At 45.8% G+C, this 17,061-nt stretch overlaps 1 protein-coding gene across 1 annotated transcript in view; it reads right to left on the bottom strand.

Moving 5' to 3' along the window:
• USP13 (ubiquitin specific peptidase 13) overlaps positions 1 to 14,383 on the bottom strand; it is a 106,902-nt gene extending 92,519 nt beyond the window's left edge. The window contains exon 1 of the mRNA XM_032875406.1: positions 14,128 to 14,383. Within this exon, the coding sequence (XP_032731297.1) occupies positions 14,128 to 14,295 (168 nt within the window). The 5' untranslated portion in view covers positions 14,296 to 14,383. The remainder of the gene's footprint in view (positions 1 to 14,127) is intronic.
• Positions 14,384 to 17,061: the final 2,678 nt, after the last annotated feature.

Below are 17,061 nucleotides of genomic sequence, written 5' to 3'. Positions count from 1 at the left end.
TTCCACTGACCAGAGGACAGATCCCCAGTACAGTCTGGTTTCTAGAGCCAAACAAAGTGACAAGAGTTTTTAAAAGCAAAAATGAAGTACAGGCACATGGGAAGTCAGTGGGCAGTAAGAAAGTAAAACAAGGTTCCAGATCAAGGGGGGCAATCACGCAGTCCTCAGAAAGGGGAAATAGGATGAGCAAAAAGCACTATCAAGAAACAGGCTGGACAGCAAGGAAACACTCAAACAGCTTGCCAGTAGAACAAAACTTCCAGAATACAGTATTTGCAAAATCCAGAAACCTTGCCTCCAACAGCAAATCCACTGAAACAAAATTATCTATATAAACTAAGTAGAAAAAACGAAAGGCATATAATCCCAGGAGAGTGTAGGCCCCTCTGCCAGACATCAATAAATCATGCTTGTGGCCATAAAATGTTAAGAAAAAATAGATGTGTTGATGCAGTAATGATTCTTCCAGTTTGCTCCAAGTTTGCCAGTTTCCTCTCTGCGGAGGACTCCCACATACGCCTTAGAGTTGCACAGCCAACCCAGACAGCTAAGGGCAGACTCCAAACAGCTACGTTCTGACACACTATAAATTTACTGTTCCCCCAACCCGTCATTTAGGAACCTTTTTCCTAAAGATAAAACCACATCCTTGTTCTGGGTATTTGAAGCAGTGAGGATGCTGTCACCCAAAGAGCCGAGGAAGGATTTTGGCAAAAGGCATGAAGAGTGGCTACCACAAGGTTCACAGGGCAAAAATGCAATTAAATCCAATCGGAGTGAGGACACTGAGGTGAGCACCTTCAGCAGGGCCAGACTGAAGCTGCAATCCACATAAGCAGTTCCCAGCTTACATATAAGTAGAGAGAATGAGAAACCACCTTGTCAAAGGTAAAAATATTTTACAGTCATTTCTTCTCATTTAAAAAAAAAAAAAAAGATGGTTTTCTTCAGGATGCGTTTCCCTGACAAACTGTATTAAACATGAGGGTTAGGTTTCTAAGCTAACCTGGAAAACGCCCATCACCACAAGCTGGGTTTGAGTATGAATAACAGCCCTGAACAGAGACCCCTCCAAGGAGGCCAGCAAAAACTCCTGCCCAAAGCTTCTGCTGCAGGGCAGAGCCTCATGCAGAATTGTCCAGGACAGGTGGTCTCTCCTGGGCAACCCCAAGACACTATATATCCCATTTCACATTCTTCTCAGAAGGATCCCCCCACTTGGGGCGCCTGGGTGGCTCAGTTATTAGGCGTCTGCCTTCGGCTCAGGTCGTGATTCCAGGGTCCTGGGATAGAGCCCCGCATTTCCCCCTGCTTATGTTCTCTCTCTCTCTCTCTCTCTCTCTCTAGTCAAATAAATAAATAAATAAAATCTTAAAAAAAAAAAAAAAAGGATTCCCCCCCCCCAACTAAATCCCATTAAAGAGATGGCTGGCATTAAGTAGGTTTAATGGGAAGCCATGATTATAACAACCTGCCAGGTAGGTACTACAGAGGGAAAAGCCAAGGCTCAGAGAAATTCAGTGAAATTGAGATACCTGTTGAAGTCTTATCGCTACAAAGTAGCAACCGGGTTGGGCGAGGGGCGGGAACCCAGGCCAGTCTGGCCCTCCACACCCTACCTGGTGCAACTGAGAAGCAAATGTTGCTTTGATGGCAGGAACCAGGTGCGCAGCTATGGGCAAGCACATGCCACCATGGAGGTTTGGGGAACAGAGCAGTTTCTTCCTTTCTACTAAGGTCGTTTCATTCCAGGAAAGCAGAAGGGGAAGTCAAGGGAGAGCACCCCACACAAGTAGCTTGTGGCAGGTGCTGTCAGGCTGTCCTGAAGGGGAGGAGAGAGGCTCCAGCAGGACCCACCAGCTCCACTTCGCAAACTCCAAAGGACAGCTGGAGTCCCTGGGAGGTGGCTGCCCCAGGCTGACATGGGCATGTCCCCAGGGCCCACCCATCCTCAACAACCAATGCCCAGCCACAGGCTGGATCTGTCAGTGAGCCTGCTCTCCTGGTGCAGGCCTAGAGACAGAGTACATCTATCGGCTGGGGCTCCTTCCAAAGCTTCCGACTGAGACTCAATGAGAGAACATGCCCAAAGGCGCACGTCCAAAGGAGCAAATCAGCAGCTGGACTTAAAGGACACAATATGTGAATTACTTTCACCCTTGTCCCCTCCCACTCCTCTCTCCTCCTGGCCAGTCAATCCACTGATGCCACTAATAGTCCCCCAAGTCTATTTCTAAGATCTGCTGGGGACAGAGACATCTGTGTCCAGGACACCACTTTGAACAACACCCAAAGAATTAACCAGAGCCAAGAAAGCGACACTTGGTTAGATTAGGAGAAAGTTTTCATAATTGCAAGAGCCATCAGCCTCTGGGCCAATCGCCCAGGTACTCAATATGGGGCAGATTTCCTCTAGAGTGATTTCATTTCAAACAACAGTCAAGTCTGCATGCATTCCATCTGTAACTACTTGTGCAACATGGTCATCTGTTCAAATTTCTAATTCCTGGAGGAAATACTGCCCCAACTCCTGTCTGAGTTTCTCTACACAGCACTTGCCCACATGATTTCATAGTTCGACCCTCATTGATGCCCTTGATGCACTCCATCTGCCCGGCTACAAACCCTGAAATCCCCTTTAGCTCCTCCCACTCCTTCATCCACTGCATATTTGGTCATTAAGTTGCTGTGTATCTTTCATCAAAATGTCTACTGAGTTTAGTCCCACCACTGTGCCATCTCTATCCCCACTGTCATCACCCTCGTGAAAGCACCACCCTCAATATTTCAAGAGCCCTAGCCTTATTCCTATTCAAATTCTCCCCACCTCCCAACCTTAGTCCTCATTCTCCTTCCAGGACAGCCACAGCAAATAACCACTGTCCTCGAACTGTTCCCTGGCTCCTGACTCATCAGCCCATCAGTCTAACCTTACCAAGGCCGACCTTTATAACCGGCAGAGGATCCAGCCTCACTTTTCAGTTGCCTGAGTAATCTCTCTTCCTCACATACGTGCCAACCTTGCTGCCACCTCCGTGTCTCTGTCCCTTCCTACCCCAAGATGCCACTTTTCGGATCCCACCCAGGTATCCAGACCACTAACTTTTCTAGATTTTATTGATTATTCCTATATCTGAAATCTCCATTCATACATGGTAAGTGCCACACTGTTTAGAATATAATACTCTATAAGTGCTTCAGGGTCTAACGCCATGACATCTCAGGGCTCAAGTCCCATCTGTGCCATGCACCACTCTTTGAACAAGTCCCTGAGCAAACTATGTAACCTCCCTGACTCTTAGTTTCCTCTTTTGTAAAACAAGGTGACAATAGTAATTATAATTTACAAGCCAATTACTACTGCAATTAAATGAGATAATATATATAAAAGTACCCAGTACCGTGTTTGACTCCTAGTACACACTCAAAACTGGTGCTCATACTCCATACTATGTTAGAAACATCCACGTCATACTCTTCTTTACTGTGGTCCTCTGTTTCCCTCCTAAATACTCAAACCCTCCCAGGGCAGTGCTGGGTACCTGGTAGGCTCTAAGTAAGTGTGAATACTTCCTAATTAACACAAAACAAATCATTTTATTTTTAATCTCCTCAGAGGAAGCACACATACTGTTGTGCACCTCAAGCACCACCTCTAGTCTGGAGGCATGTTCAGAGTCATTAAATTCTTGTCATTATTGCATTGACCTGCTGTTCCAGCCCTAAAAATAGGTGCTCTTTTTCCCATCTTCCCTGTGCTTGGGGACAAGAGGAGTCCTGGGCTGACTGCCCATAATACTGAACATGAGCAGCAGCCCAGAGGCCCAGGCTACCTCCACAGAGACCAGCCCTCTTGTCATCTCCCCAAGAGGCACCTTGTGTGATCATGCACCAAGATCCCTCCAGCGCCCAGAGTCACAACACAAAAAACACAGAGCAAGGACCCAAGACAACTCTCCCTAGCTTGTCAAGGGTCAAGTTTATGACTTTTTAGATTTTAACATGACAAAATAAAAATATGGTATTGGTTATTTTTAATAACAGTTTTTATTCCAAAATAAATGTTCATGATTTTGAAAAAACAGGGACACCTGGGTGGCTCAGCCACTTAAAAGTCCAACTCTTGGTCTCAGCTCAGGTCTCAATCTCACAGGGAGTTCAAGTCCCCTGTTGGGCTGCATGCTGGGCATGGAGCCTACTTTAAAAAAAAATAAAAATAAAAAAGATAGACAAACAGAAAAGATGCAGCCTTACTAGCACAAGTGCACAAGACCCCAACTGTTCCACGTCCTCAGCAATCAGTATCCCAACCATGACAGAGATGTACAAAGTGCTTGGTGAGGACAGGAAAATTAGTGTCTAACTCAGCTTGGGGATGGGGGAGTGGTGACAGATTTACAGAGAACATCTGAGCTGGTTTTTAAGGATCAGTCGGGTTTTCCCTGGTGGGCGGGGAGGGGTTGGGAGAAGGCATCCCAGGCCAAGAGAAGAGCATGCACCAATGCATGGAGGCTGAAAGCATGGAGCTTGTAGAACACAACATCCCTTGGGCCAAAGGGAATGTAAGCAGAGGTTAGGAGTGAAGTGACAACACTGGCAAGGAAAGTTGAATCAACTTGGTAAACTGATTTGAGATGCTATTTAGGAAAGCCTGAATGGTGCTTTGAAAATATCTAGGCAGCTAAATGACATGATAAGACCATGTTTTAGAAAAACTAAGGATGGGGCCCCTGGGTGGCTCAGTGGGTTAAAGCCTCTGCCTTCGGCTCAGGTCATGATCCCAGGGTCCTGGGATTGAGCCCCGCATCGGGCTCTCTGCTCAGCAGGGAACCTACTTCCCTCTCTCTCTCTCTCTGCCTGCCTCTCTGCCTACTTGTGATCTGCCTCTCTGTCAAATAAATAAATAAAATCTTAAAAAAAAAAAAAAAAGAAAGAAAGAAAGAAAGAAAGGAAGAAAGAAAGAAAGAAAAAGAAAAACTAAGGATGCAGTGTGACAGACTGAAGGAAGGCAAGGTGGTCAGTTAAGAAAATTCTTGTGCAATAGGCCAAGCAAGAAATGATATCGGCTTGAGCCTGGGCTGTGGATAAGGAGAGAGGAGGCTACCCTGGAACCTGGTTTCTAGTCGGATGTGATATAAAAGACAGGGAGAGCTTTTAGCTTTCGGCTTGGAGGAGGTGAATGTGCAACTCTCTTAGGTGGTCCTGAATTCCGGGCTCATCCGACACCAGCAGCCTCCACCATGCCGCCTAAGTTCAAACTCACCGGTGGTGAAGGCGGAGCCACATCTGCCCTAGCCCCATAGATTGGCCTGCTGGGTGTGTCTCCAAAAAACGTTGGTAATGACTTCGCCAAGGTGACCAGTGATTGGAAGATCTAAAGATTACAGTGAAACTGCCCATTCAGAACAGACAAGCCCAGACTGAAGGGGTACCTTCTGCCTGTGTCCTGATTATCAAAGCCCTCAAGGAACCACCAAGAGATAGCAAGAAACAGAAAAACACTGAGCACAGTGGAAGTATCACTTTTGATGAGATTGTCAGTATTGGCCAACAGATGCAGCACATATCTTTAGCCAGAGAACTCTCTGGAACCATTAAAGAGATCATGGGGACTGCCCAATCTGTGGGCTGCCAAGTTGATGGTTGCCACCCTCATGACATTATAGATGACATCAACAGTGGAATGCTGTGGAATGCCCAGCTAGTTAACTACAAAGGAAAATATTTCAATAAAGGATCATTTGACCAAAATATAAATAATTAAATAAAAGATGGGGCACCTGGGTGGTTCAGTTGGTTAAGCGTCTGCCTTTGGCTCAGGTCATGGTTCCAGGGCCCTGTGATTGAGCCCCAAATTGGACTCTCCATTCGGTGGGGAACCTGCTTCTCCCCCTCCCTCTCCCTCTGCCTGCCGCTCTGCCTACTTGTGCTCTCTCTCTGTCAAATAAATAAATAAAATATTTTTAAAAAGAAAAGAAAAGAGGGGTGCCTGGGTGGTTCAGTGGGTTAAAGCCTCTGCCTTCAGCTCTGGTCATGATCCCAGGGTCCTGGGACTGAGCCCCACATCGGGCTCTCTGCTCAGCAGCGAGCCTGCTTCCCTCTCTCTCTTTCTCTGCCTGCCTCTCTGCCTACTTGTGATCTCTGTCAAATAAATAAATACAAAAAATCTTAAAAAAAAAAAAAAAGAAGAAGAAGAAAAGAAAAGAGAGGGAGATACACGCATCCCCACGGCAGCGTTATTCACAATAGGCAAAAACGGAGTCAAGCCAAGTGTCCATCAGCAGATGAATGGATAAACAAGAGGTGGTCTACACATATTACGGAATGTTACTCAGCTTTAAAAGGGAAGGAAATTCTGACACATACTACAACATGGACAAAACTTGAAAACATGGTAAGTGAAATAAGCCCATCCCAAAAAGGTAGCTACTATATGGGCTTGCTTACATAAGGTACCTAGAGCAAATTCATAGCGACAGACAACAGAATGGTGGTTGCCAGGGGCTGGGAGGCTGGTGGGCTGGGGAGTTACTGGTTAAGGGAGACAGAGGTTCGGTTTTGCAAGATGAAGACCTCCAGAGACCTATGGTGGTGATGGTCGTGCAACAACATGAATGTCCTTTAATGCTACCAAACAGTACATTTAAACATGGTTAAGATGGTTAAATTTATGTTATGTGCACTTTATACAATTTTTTTTAAAGTAAGAGAGGGAGAGGGAGTCAGAGTTGATAATATTGCACATCTCCCAGCCTGTAGCCCTAAATGAAGGGCAGCACCTTCAACTGTGCTCCAATCCACAGCAAGAACAATGCAGGGGAGTGAAAACAGAATTCAGAGCTGTACAGATGTCCGGGCTCAGTACAACTGAGGACACAATCTTTCCCGAAATGCTCCCTGACAGGACAAGCATTGTCTCTTACATTCCTAGACTCTAAAAATGATACAACTTGAAAGATAATTAACGTCAGCCAAAAAGAAACAGGAAGTGACTTCTTGATTATTCGTTTGGAAAAGCGGGATTCCAGTGTATGTGGGACAGGTTACACAAATACGTCAATTTCACTCCTTTCTGAAACACAAAGAAAAGAACAGTAAAGACATTATGTTTTTTAAAAACATCAACCTTAGCCATGAAATCTGGAAACCAGACTGCAGATGGAGAAGCAGTACAAGACTAAGATGACAAAAAGGAACCCTATCTAGGCCTGCAGCAGAAAAAACCAAGATCCGATCTGATGTCCACCCCAGAACTTCCAAGAGACTCAGAATTAGTAGCCCTAGGTAACTCTACAAGCTGGGATGAGACAAGGGCTGAAGAATAATGCAGGGCAGTGAAAAGAGAATTTGCTCTCAAGAAGGGAGGTTTGAAAACCCATCTAGGTAGCAATCAGAGCCCAAATCCCTCCTGCACTTGCAGTGGACTCTCCCACACGAGCAAACCACTGGAGATTTATTATCTAGAGCAGGTAAAAACATGGGACTCAGGTATGTGGGACAAGGAGCTCAGTTAGGGACAGAGGTTCCATTCTAAATACATGGAGACTTAGAGGTATGTGTGTAATGCATGTGTATCAGTCCAGATGTGGATCAAAAATGCCAACCATTCTAGGTTTTTCAGGCAGGAAGGAATTTAATACAGGGAATTAGAGGGTACATACTCATGGTTAGAGCTATGAAAGCCGAGTTCAGAGAAATCACCACTCATGTTCAGGAAATCTAGACATACAAGCATCATAAGATACTACATAGATTATCCCAGTTCCCCCAGGGCTGAGGTGGCCTTGAGTCCCAGAAGGATACTCTGAAGCTGACAGGAAAATCCCATATCTGCCACCGGCTACTGCTATAGTAACAATGTGGCTTCTCTTTCTGAAACTCTCACTGGCAGAATAGAAATCAGAATCCTTCTCTCTGGGAGGCCTCGGTGGCTCAGTAGGTTAAGCATCTACCTTCAGCTCAGGTCAAGATCCCAGAGTCCTGGGACTGAGTACTGCATCGTGCTCCCTGCTCAGTGGGGAGTCTGCTTCTCCCTTTCCCTCTGCTCCTCCCCCCTTGTAGCTCTCTTTTTCTCTCCTCTCTCAAACAAATAAATAAAAATCTTTCAAAGAAAAAAAAAGCATGCTTGAGTGGCTCAGTTGTTTAACTGACTGCCTTCGGCTCAGGTCATGATCCTGGAGTCTCAGGATTGAGTCCCGCATCAGGCTCCCTTCTCAACAGGGAGTTTGCTTCTCCCCTTGATGCTCCCCCTTCTCTTGCTCAATCTCTCAAATAAATAAATAAAATCTTAAAAAAAAAAAAAAAAAGAAAGAAAGAAAAAGAATCCTTCTGTCAAAAGATTCAGGCAACTATAGCATCCAGGTTCCCAGCCCCTACAACATGCAGCATAGGAGAGGGCCTAACAAAACAGGGATAAGATTAAGAACCCCCCAAAAAAAAAAATTAAGAAGCAGAAGACCATATCCAGCAATATCCAATATCCAGATGCCAAGACCACCCTCATCCTATCCTCCCACTCAGTTCCCTGCTCCCCCAGTATTGGCCGATAGACCTTCACCTTCCAGGCAGAAGATGACAAAAGTCTCCTAACCAGTCGCCAAAGGGAAAAAATCAGGATGCTAAAATTTAAGGTTCTCGAGCAAACAGCCCAGCCAGATCGCCTTCCAGTGAAGTTCACAAGTCAACAGAAGACGGAATTCCCACCTCCAAAAAGCCCAATGATTCCCAGCAAAGTAGCTGCAATTTTTTTTCAAATGTCTCAAATTCTCTAAACTTTAATTTGCTTCAAAAAGAATGTACATGAGGGGTGCCTGGGTGGCTCAGTGGGTTAAAGCCTCTGCCTTCAGCTCAAGTCATGATCCCAGGGTCCTGGGATCTAACCCCACAGTGGGCTCTCTGCTCTGCAGGGAGCCTGCTTCCTCCTCTCTCTCTCTGCCTGCTTCTCCGTGATCTCCGTCTGTCAAATAAATAAATAAAATCTTAAAAAAAAAAAATGTACATGAGACATATGACACCGATAGCTGAGCTAAGATTAACAACCAATTATTCAATCACCACAAATGTGAAACTGTGAACTCAGAAAGGTCACAGTGCAGGTGGGATGTGTCACTAGAGTAACTGGTTGCGCCCACACTCTAGAACTCTCGAACTCTGGTTTTCAAAGTATGACCTGGAAACCTTATCATGCACCCAAGTCCCTTGGAGTCAACTGCGAGGCAAAAACTATTTTCATAACATGAACTTATCTGCCTTTTCCACTCCTGCTCTCTCCTGAGCATACAGAGGCATTTTTAGGAGACTGCATGACATCTGGTGACACCACCACTCTAACAGCTAACAGAATGGAAGTTGTTTTAAATTTTTCTCAGTCTTCATTTCTAACGGGGTAAATATCAATAGACAGAAACCACAAAAAAGCTCTCTGGCATCCTTGAAAATAGGAGCCAAATATCTTGAGATTTGTTGCTATAAAACATTTCAGTTAGTTGCTTTTGGAAAGGAACTTTTAATATGTGAAACTAATTAGAATGAGTTTAAGTTTATATCTTCAAAGGGAAAAGAAATAGGAAATGTTTTACTATCTTAAACCTGTTGATCCCTTAGGAGGAAGATTTTTCCATATAGACCCCCAAATTAAATTATTTTTCCCTTACAAATAAGCACAAAGATGCAAGTCTCACTTCTGGAAGGTAGCATGCATACTGCTACAGTAGGGAGCCCCTAACAGGAGCTGTTCCTACAAGTAAATGATCTCAAAGCCTTTCCCAGTGGCTACGTAAACCAGCCAGTACCATGAGGCCCCAGCTCCCCGGAGTTTTACAAAGGAATGTGTCCTTTGGGATTGTCAAGGGATCTCAGAGCTTCAGAGAATGGGAAACAAGCTCATTTTTACAAAATCATGCTGATGCTGCAAGGGAAGGAGAGGTGTGAGGGACCGCTTATGGTGGTGTCATATCCTCTCAGGCCACCTTTTTGGTGTGTGCAGCTGCTTGTCATAGCAGGTGTGGTCAGATGTCCATGCCTCACTGCACTGGGATCTCTCTCTTCTCAGCAGCTGCTGGTTGTGGAAAGGCTCCTCAGGAATCCCCTCTGGCACAAATACAAACCTGGAAGAGGGCATTTCATCCCTGGAGCACCCCTGACCACCAGACCAGTGGATAAATATTCCCCTCTCCATGTCCCAGGTGGAGGATATCAAGGCCCATCCAACAGTTCCCCAGAGGTCCCTGGCCTGACTGAGCACCAGTGGTCCACCATGGCAGCCGGCTCAGTAACTCACTCTTGGATTGGCTTTCCTTCCTCCCCTTTGTCACTATTCTCTTGGATGTTCTTCCTCTTATATTCCCTGGGATACCTTTCCAAAATAAAGTGCCCATGGCAAGTCCTTGTCTCAGTCTTTCAGTTGACCCAGCTAAGAGAAGGCATAAAATAAGCTCTCCACCTCCAACCAGGTGGGAAGGGGCATGGTTAGCACAAGAATGGCCCAGCTCCTCCCTGATCCTGAAACTTGGTAGAAGGCTTCACATCTAGCACATGTTTTAAAATGACTAGTTAAGTAAAAAGAGACTGAAATCATGGCCAGCTATGGAAGAGAGACTACAACTAACTGCTGTGTTGTATGACACAGACTCTAATGTGGATTTCAGAGGAAACAATGAAGTCTCAAGCAGAAGATGATCAAGACAGGAGGGTGTTTCTGGAAAAGGAGATGAATCTTTGTCACTGGAAACCCAGAGACTGACCTCCCTGGAGCTGGCAGCCTAGAAGGTGAGGGGATGTGGGAGGGCAGAGTATATTCAGATGAGTGAGGGGTTCAACAACCAAGGGATGAGGAGATTTTACATCGTGGGCCATGAAGCCTTATGAGGAAAAGTGTGGACCAATGTCTCCACTTAACCACACCAAACTTTCTAAATACCCCAGACAATCAAACACTTGGGCTTGACTCTTTATCTCTTTCTTTTCTTCCTAGAGTGATTATGATTTGTCCAGGCATACTTTACACATTAATTTATTTATTCCACAAAACACCCTTATGAGGTAGGTTCTATTATTACCCCCCACTTAACAGATGGAGAACCTGGAACATAGAGAAGTTACACAGGTGGGAGACAGAACTGGGGTTGAACCCCACCAGTCTGGCTCTCTCTCACACTTTGTCCCCCACAGTCAGTAAAGTCACCACATCCCACATGATAAGCCCACATGATTTCTTTCGCACTGTTTCCCATATGTTGTATCCTTAGCATTTTTGGAACCTATAACCACAGGTAATTCATACATTTCCTAGGCATTTAGCTGGGTTCCTGGTGTATATATATGTGTCAGATGTTGGGCCAGCTGCGGGGGATAAAGATGCAAAGGACTCACTCTCCAAGAAGGTCCCATTACATACCTTGCAAGATGAGCCATGTCATGGAGAGGTGAACCTACAGGTCAAGGTGGGAAGGTGGGCCTGGGCTGAAATTGGGATGAATTGGTAGGCAAAAAGCACAAATTCTCACTCATCCCAAAAGTGTCACTGAGAATCTGCCCTGTGCTAAGCCCTAGAAGGTAGGAAGGAAGGAGAGGGACACTGAAATGAGTTACTACACAGTCCCACTCAATCCTCATACTCACACAGGTAAGGAATAGCAAAGCTGGTCACACCAGGCCTTAGACATGATCTGTAATAAAAAATGATCAATTCCGTCTCCCTCTAACACCACTTTAAGTCACATAACTTATAGTAGTCTTCCATAACTGACCATATTAAATCAAGTTCCTGTTTTAGGTATTCAAGGCTCTAATCTTCTACTCTCCACTTGGTTATGACCTCACTACTCATTAAATCAATTTTTTTCTTCCCAGTACATTACAAGCAAGTAAGAAAAAAATATTCACACTTTATGTGTTTGTCCACATGTGATTTACCTTTCTAGATGTTGGACTTATTTCTATCCGTCTTTATCTATGGCCGTTTTCAAAAGTATCCAATGATTTATTTTTTCCCCCACTCACACTGCTTTGGTCTTTCCTCTACCACAGTCCCATGGCACCTGTAGACTAAAGTCTCTGGGGTGTTTGGAACCATTGGATTTTACTCTTGTACGGTTCTTACAGCCATGTGTGTATGAGCTGGCACATAGTAGGTACTCAAGAACCCGTATCTGATTCATGATGAAGTGTTAAGTACCATAGGGAAAGATCTCCCATGATCACACACTGTGCTTTAATATAACTTGTTATAAAACCTTCTTTCTCTTTCTCCTCATAGATAATGAAATATACTGATTCATAGGCCTTGTAAATAAGCCCGGTCTCCCGAAGGAACTACTGTGATATGAATGAAATCATCATTTTATGCTGGACATGATGCTTCTAGAATAGTGTATGGCACACCATAACTCCCAGGAACTATTTGTGGAAGTGAATTAAAATAATCAGCTATATTTTACACCTACCACATATTTTATAATACGATAAAGGTTTCCAATAACAAAATTGGTAAGATGAATTTGAAGAGCAGCCCTGATCAAACATAGAAAAAGTAGTTTCATCCACTCTAAACGTTGTACTATCCTAAAAGACTAGGCCACTTTCTTTTTCCCGTTTCCTGGACTTCACAATCTATGACTTGCTTAAGTTAGTTAAGACCATCAGTCCTCTCCACCCTTAGGAGCTACTAGTGGGAACCTGCCCATCACTGGACACAAAATCTGAAAATGGCATTTTCAAATACTTTGTGGAGAATACAATTCAATGACACTCCTGACAGTCACTTTAAGTAGTGTGATCATAATATACTAAGTATATAAATACAACCATCTCATTCTACTTAAACCTTTTGAAAGAAAGTAAGTAATTTAAAAGTTAAATTTTTATCCCCCAAATGATCCGGAATTAACATAAAAGAAAAACCGAATATCATAGGGAGGATACAAATTCTGGGACTCCAGTATATAACGAACAAAAACGCTTTGAAATCAGTCAATATCAATCTAGCAGACAATGAATTTGGAAAATTTGCCTCTCGTTGGGCTTTATTTTTTTTTTTTTCCCTCCAACAATACTCTACATAAATGTAAGTAAAATGTGATAGACTATTGTTTGAAACCTGCCTTAGTCCCTCTAATCCATGCACCTCCCGGTCGCATTGAGATCTGCCGGGTGACACATGAGATCTAAAGTGGGTGGATAAAAATAACCTGGTCCTCAAAAAGACATGATAAACGCCAGACAGCTGAGTCACTTTGAAGCCCATCTGACTCTGGAAAGGGACATTCACCCTCCTTTTCCTTGTCGCACATATACATGCCACCTGGAGAAAAACACCACCAACCGCCCGGGGTGGAAGGCGGTGATCTGTCGTAACTTCCCCCCTCCGGTCTCAGGTCACGACCCGCGGCTAAACTTTTAAAAATTTATACTAATGCATTTCAGCCCAGGCGATGCACGTAGAGCAGTAAGGGGAACGATTGACAGAAACCGTAGTAATCCAGCAGACCCCCTATTTGCCGCCCCGTTGGAGGGACCCGAAGCTTTCTTCTGACATTCTAACGGGAAGAACAGGAGTGGGGAGCAACGGAAAGTGGAGGAAGAAAAGCCCAGCGAGGACATCAGAATTGCCCAGGAGTGGGAGTCCCTGGGCAAAGCAAACGGTCCCAGAAAAAGAAGAGCTGTGTGTGTCGGGGGCGGGGGGTGGGGATCGAGGCTGTCCACCCAGCCGCCCTCCGCTCTCGCCCCCGGGGAGGACGCAAACCATCCGCAACGCGCGGCTGAGCTCGGGGAACTCTTCCATTGGATCTGTCTTTCAAACGGTGGCGGGGCTGGGGCCGGGCAGCTGGGACCTGGGGCCCTGTCAGCCTGGGAAGGCTGGCGGAGCAAACCCCGCGGCGCCCCGGTCTTCAGCTGCAGCAGCCTCGGGGAAAGCAGCGCCCCGCACGCAGGAGGCGCTCCCTCGGCGTCTGCCGAACTGCAGCGCCCCGGAGCCAACTCCGCCGCCGGGGGAGGAGGTCCCGGGCTGCCACTGCGCATCTTCTCCCCCGGCTTCACGTGCCGCCCAGTTCCGCGGCTCGCGGCCGCCACAGGCCGCGGGCACCGCGACCCTCCCCCGAGGCGCCGCGAACGCCGCCGAGCCTCACTTACGGGGGAGTCGTATGAGAAGGCGCACTCGTTCTTGTACACCCTGTCCCCCGACCTGGGCACGCGGATCGTGGGCATGTGAGGCACCAGCAGCTCGCCGATGTCTCCTGCAGCCATCTTCCTGCTGCCGCTGCCGCCCGGCATGCCGAACAGGGCTCCCCGGCGCTGCATGGCCGCGGCGTGCGCCCGAGCGGAGCCGAGCCGGGTCGGGCCGGAGCGCTGGGTCTGCCCGCAGCGGCGGCGGCGGCGGAGGCGGGCTGCGCGGGCGACGCGAGCCGAGCCGGGGCTGGCGGGCGGAGAGGGCCGCGGGGCGGGAACGGGCACCGGGGGCCTGGGGCGGGCGGGGGTGTGGGGGACGCTGCTATTTTTAATCCAATGGCGAATCGCCGGCCCAGCTGCAGCGTCAGGCGGGGCGCTGGGGAGCACCAGCCGCAGCGCGCCGGGGAGGGGGCGCTGGAGAGGGGCCCTGCGCCCGGATCCGGCTCGGCGGGGGGCGGCGAACGAGCCCCCCCACCCCGGGCACGGGAGCTGGCAGCGAGCGGGGTGCTCCCCTCGCCCCCGACGGCGGGCTGCCGTGGGGCACCCCCGACGGTGTTTTCTACCCTAGATCGATAGGTTGCGAAAGGGCAACTCCAAGGCAGCTAACACAAAGAGCAGGATTTGGGGGTTTAAAAACCGCTTGCTTTTAAAACAACTGCAGATAAAAGCGGGGACTTCCCCCGCCTGGGTAGGGGTGGGACTCGATGTGCAAATCTGGATTGCACAACGTCGGGCCCAAATCTAAATTTGCGCTGTGCACTTAGGTGTTACCCTCACTAAACCTTGTTCCCCACTTTTTTTTTTAACATCTAAAGCTTATTAAAAGAGAATAGAATAGGATCCAGTGAGGATGGACGTAGATTTTTGCAGTAATACAGATTTCCTTCTTACGTATAGTGAGGAGGATCAAGATCTTTTTCGCGCGGGGAGTAGCTTTATATTTTTCTCTTTGGAACGTATTTTGCTTGATTTGTGCGAGGCTCCGCGTCGTACGTTGAATAGCCTGATTTGAGCATCTTATTCAGACGCACGATTTCCTGTGTTTCAGGTCCAATTCCTCAAAATAAACAATGAATGGGGTAGGGGGGAGGCGAATAATTTGCCGAACAGAGCTTGCAACACAGCGTACTCTCATTTTCTCCAAAAAATTCTTAAAACACAGGTTCAATTCCGCTGAGGTTTCCTAACTATACCCAATGGAAAGGACAGGGTACCTACGGATTCCTGCCAATTAATGGAACGCAGTAATGACAAAAAAAAAAAAAAAAAGTGAATAAAATTGTTGGTTTCTGTAAGACTCTCCTAAACAAATCAGACTGCCTTTAAAATCATTTTCCCCCTCCCATTATCTCTGCAACTCTGCCTGATTCTGCAGATGTGTCAGTTTCAGCTGGGAGATGGCAAGGGTACCCAGAATCTGATGTGAAGTAGGAAGATGAGCCCCTCTCTTGCCCTGCTCTCCTAAATTTTCATCCTGTCAAGCAAGGCTCAAGCACACCTCACGTTCAGGTTCACCGATGATGCTTACTTGTCCAATTACAGAGAAAAAGTTTTTTCAACCACATTCAAAACCTAGAGTTCAAAATATTTCTAGATTAAATATAATTTAAATCGAGACACCATTTTTCACCCTTCAGACTGATTAAGATATGTTGAGTTGGCCTACCTATGGGAAATAGGCTTTCATATTGTTGGTGGGAATAAAAATAGTAAACAGTAACAGTATCAACTTTAATTTTATATGCATACACTGTTTCTCCAGCAAGTCCTCATCTGGACATTTACGTTACAGATAACTTCACACTGTGTAAGGATTCTTGTTAGAGCATTGTTATAGTAACAAAAGACTGGGAACAGCCTGAAGGTGCCTATGTAGGAAGTGGTTAAAATATAGCACTGTTGAGAAGAATGAAGCACCAGGTGTGAGCTGATGTGGAGCAATTTCCACATAGATGAAATTTCCAATAGATGAGAAAAGCAAAGTGAAAATCCACGTGTAAAAGCAAGGAATGCATGCAAGGCACTCTGGTACACCCAGGATGCCACAGGCGTTCTGTCCAATTGGTTGTATCCATGGTAAATATTGTATTTATTTACACACACATACATACACACACAGAGGCTACATTGTGTGTGTGTGTGTGTGTGTGTGTGTGTGTGTGTGTGTGTGTGTTTGGCCTTAAGATGTCTCTAAAAGACTACATAAGAAACTAATATCAATCCGGCTCTGTGGAGAGGAACACAAAGCCTGAGAGTAGAGAGGAACCTACTGCCAGTCTTTACCTTTCTGTACTATTTACATTTTTATTATGTGCAAGTGTTGCTTTAAAAAATAATTAAAACTCAATTATGCAAACACTCTAAGTTCAATAACCAGTTAACACGTTTGTACTATATTAGTCTCACATGCTTACAATGCTTATACAATATTGCAACTGGGTAAAAATCAACACACATTTTGATAAGACTGGAAAGACATGTAAAATTTAAATAGTCATGTTTAGAATTTGGTTATAAGATTTTGTTTCTATTTTCAAAATTTCTTCAAAGATGTTATGTTTGTTTTGTAATAGAAGCATTTTTTTAAAGATCTTTAAAATTTATTTATTCATTTGAGGCAGAGAAAGAGAGAGAGCATAAGCAGGGCGAGAGGCAGAGGGAGAGAAGCAGATTCTCCACTGAGCTGGGAGCAGATGTGGGGCTCCATGGGGTAATCAATTCCAGGACCCAGAGATTATGACCTGAGCCAGAGGGAGAGGCTTAATCATCTGAGCTACCCAGGCACCCCTATAATACAAAAATTTATTGAGACAAAAAGTTAGAGAAACTTGAATGAATTTAAACAATGTCTTAATCATGCCATTTTAGGGGGAAAAATCTGGTTCAATTACTGGAACT

This window comes from Lontra canadensis, unplaced genomic scaffold (genome assembly GCF_010015895.1).
Source record: "Lontra canadensis isolate GAN:19392208 unplaced genomic scaffold, GSC_riverotter_1.0 scaffold56, whole genome shotgun sequence".
NCBI classification, from domain to species: Eukaryota; Metazoa; Chordata; class Mammalia; order Carnivora; family Mustelidae; genus Lontra; species Lontra canadensis.
Note: the sequence above shows the minus strand (reverse complement) of the source record. Positions and strands in the feature narration are given on the sequence as shown.